The 3,560-nt window shown below is 44.7% G+C and overlaps 1 protein-coding gene across 2 annotated transcripts in view; it reads right to left on the reverse strand.

The window, feature by feature from the left end:
- Positions 1-1,053: 1,053 nt before the first annotated feature.
- The window catches only part of LOC109976270 (CCR4-NOT transcription complex subunit 2), an 11,140-nt gene continuing 8,633 nt past the window's right edge, over positions 1,054-3,560 (reverse strand). For both annotated transcript variants that reach the window (XM_020626426.3, XM_020626427.3), the window contains 5 exons: positions 3,278-3,339; positions 3,112-3,161; positions 2,911-3,011; positions 2,131-2,275; positions 1,054-1,788 (listed from right to left, as the gene is read on the reverse strand). In XM_020626426.3, coding sequence (XP_020482082.1) covers positions 1,702-1,788; positions 2,131-2,275; positions 2,911-3,011; positions 3,112-3,161; positions 3,278-3,339 — 445 coding nt within the window. In that variant the 3' untranslated portion in view covers positions 1,054-1,701. The remainder of the gene's footprint in view (positions 1,789-2,130; positions 2,276-2,910; positions 3,012-3,111; positions 3,162-3,277; positions 3,340-3,560) is intronic.

The raw sequence follows: 3,560 nt of genomic DNA on the forward strand, positions 1-3,560 counted from the left end.
TTTTCTTTCCTTCCACACTTTTAATTTAGTTCATGGAGAGCAAGTCTGATCATTCTAGGTTAGCATTTTATGCCTAGTCAAATCTTTCTGTTCTGCAGCAGTTCATTTTTAAATGTAGACATCAATCATGATTGTAGAATATTACTGTATTTTTTAAAAGGTAGAGTCAGCAGCTTTCTCCTTCAAAATAAAATACATCTTCTCCTAAAGTGAAGCTGCTCCATTGTCCCTTCTGGGCCTCCGTACATGTGTGGTGGTGACTGTGTCTGCAGAGACTCTGTCCTCTCACTGGATTTTACTGTTCTGATTTGTGACGGTTGACTCGAGACGTTTGTGGGCGGAGCTGGTGTGTTTCCTCCAGCCAATGAGAGCGCAGCAGGTGAGTTTAGGAGTGGATACAATTCAGTGATTGGACGAGATTCAAACAGACGCAGACGTAGCAGCAAAGAAGAGAAAATATAATGAGAGTGAGGAGAAACACCAAGTGGATAAAGATCGTTCTAAAACGAGGGTGAACCTTGTGTTGGACGTGGAGTTGATCTACTTCCTGTTGGACAGGAAGGGGACAAACACGGGCGGTTAGCTTGTGCTAGCTTGCAGTGTAGCTACAAGCAGTGAACGTACACACTACGTCCTGCAGTGAGTGAGAGCTTCTGGGGGAGATGAACCCAGAAGGAGGGGCCATGTTTGAATGTTCTGTTTACAAACTGCAGTGAAAAATGCTGCTGACTCCATCTTTAATTATTTTAACATTTTAGAGCTGAACTGAGGGAAAAACTTCCCTAAAAGCTCTATTTCTTCTGTAATATGTTGAATTTTTGGCATTTCTCCTTTTTAAATCAAAGTAAACCAAATTAAAAATGGAGTATTGCCTCTTACTGCCTGTTGACAATGAGAGCCGATTTAAAGATGACGGACTAATCCAAGTTTGGATCAGAATTTACCGAGCTTTAAGAAGCTGCTCTTTCTGGCTGTTAAAATTCAAAAAGTGGATAAAAAAAGGAGCTTACGTCTCAGGTGTGGCCACATAACATCCAACAAAGCGAGAAAGGATATTTTTCTTCTTTTATTATGAAATAGTGCTACAATGTACATTGCATGTCCTCTCCTGACTCTCGGCTGTCTGCTGATGTGTGTTCTGACGCTGGGAAAAGAAACCTGGTAAAATAAAGAGAAGAAGAATACTTCCTGCCAGAGGTGGGAGGTGAGACACAGAGTGTGAAATAATTATCCATCCGGACTGGTGATTTAATTCTGAGTTAAAATCGGGGTCTTCTTTAAAAGCTTCTCTAGACAAAAATAGTCAAATTCTTCAGAGCGAATAGAAAGAGGAATCACTCGATCAGATGGACAGTTATTTACAGAGTGTGTGTCGCTGCGTGTGTGAACGTGTGTGTGCTGCACAGAACTGAACCAAACTCATGGAGGGAGGAGGAGGAGGAGGAGGAGGAGGAGGAGGAGGAGGAGGAGGGTAAAATAAAAAAAGAATGAGGTAAAGAACAAACAGAAATCTGAAAAGTTAAAATCATAAAGTCTATCCAGTAAAGAGGAGGAGGCGGGACATCCTCTCCCATCCCGAGTCCTGATTGGCCAGATTCACTTTAGAATGTGTGGAGATGGGGGGAAAAACCTAGAGGGGTGGTGATGACGATGATGAGCCAGGAGGGCCAATGGCAGGCAGGCAGGAGGAGGTAGAGCCAATCAGAAGGCCTGCTGGGCAGGATTGTAGTTGAATGTGGAGGGAACGTGAGGTCGCTCTTCTAGCTTGTCGTATTCCAGATGAAACTCCTGAAATCAACGAACAAAGAGTCACATTTTGTACGTATATGTTCAAGTTTGAAACTGGACTCACTAGAACCCGTTTCCACCAAGCGGTCCGGTCCGGTTCAGTACGGTAAACCCTGATCTTGTGTTTCCACAGCCGACGATATCCTTACTTTGTAGACTCATCATCAATCGAAAAGTAATAAACAGTTTGACGACCTTATGTGTATCAGAAATCCAGCGATGATCCCAGGTGTGTGTGTGTGTGTGTGTGTGTGTGTGTGTGTGTGTGTGTGTGTGTGTGTGTGTGTGTGTGTGTGTGTGTGTGTGTGTGTGTGTGTGTGTGTGTGTGTGTTGGGCTCTCACCTTGGCCACCTTCCTCCAGTTGAGGCAGTCGAAGAAGTAGTAGGTCCCTCTCTCGTAGGCGTTGGTCTTCAGCGTGGGCTCCATCCCCGGGGCCCGGGTGATCCAAACCCGCTCCTCTTTGTGGTACCTCCAGTCCCTGTTAAACCTACACACACACACACACACACACACACACACACACACACACACAGGTAAATAACAGCTCCCCTGTACGTCTGACTGCTGACATCGTCACATGGGGGAGGAAGTGATTCCAGCTGTACCAAACGTCTGAATCCAAACAGCCACATGAAAGCTCAGTTCTCTCAGGACAAGAACTGTCTAAACTTTGTCTGACACAAGATTATTGGAGTCCATCTCTCAGACTCCCTGTGGAAGAAATGTGTCATTAAAAAAGCCAGAGGGATTTTAATGGTGATTTCACACTTCTGATATCTGCAGACTGAGCTTCATGTGTCAACAGCTGAATGTTCTGTCTGACTTTATCCAGAGTTTCTCCTCCCACCTCCTGTATTTATTCTGCAGAAAGTCAGAGTGAGCTGATGTGAGAACACAGCTGTGAGCTAACAGGCGAGTTGGTTGTAGCTTCCTCAGTTTGGAAGTATTTTAACGTGCTAATGTTCTAAATTGGAGAACTGAAGCCCATCTTTGAACTCAATCTTGAGGACTGAAAGCCAGAGACTCGACTGGTTGTCACTGACATGTTTGTTTCTGTTCAGGAATGACTGAATGTGCGACAGTGTGTGATGTGAGCGCGACAAAAACAAAACGTGTCCTTACAGTTCTACTGCAGCCAGGAGTTGTAGTAGGTCTCCTCCGTTCATATAGTAGAGGTAAAACAGCAGATCTTCCCCATACCGAGACAGTTTGATAGCTGCTAACTGCAGACGTAGAAAACACACAGTGTTAAACGTCTGATGAAGCCCAACAGTCACAAACTTTAAGCAGAACAACAGGACTACAGGTGTGTGCGGTTCGTACCTTGTCCCTTATGTGGATGTTGGTTAAATACTCTGAGGGGACGTGGAAGTCTGCAGGAAGAGAAGGAAAAACACTGTAAAGTCTGCACAGAGGCCTCTTCATCCAACAAGTGAATGCCTTCAAAGAGATGAGTTCAAGTTCATGAACATGTTGTGAAGAGACTCACCGATGTCCTGCGGTCGACACGGAGCCGACGCCCACGGAGACGCAAACTTAGGATACAGGTTCCTGAGAGAGAAACAGAAAGAAGGAAAAAAGATTCTTAACGTGTCCTGATGGGATTTTTCTTTGGAGCGACGCTGCGTCGCACATCATAACCGATGTGTCAGATCCACTCATCAATCATTTTCAAACTACGTGTCAGAGGGTTCACGGTGGTCCAGTGTTTGATTTGGACAGACTTGAATATTTCAAAGTCAGAGTTCAGAGTGGATAACACCCAAAAGGAC

This window comes from Labrus bergylta, chromosome 23 (assembly GCF_963930695.1).
Source record: "Labrus bergylta chromosome 23, fLabBer1.1, whole genome shotgun sequence".
NCBI lineage: Eukaryota > Metazoa > Chordata > Actinopteri > Labriformes > Labridae > Labrus > Labrus bergylta.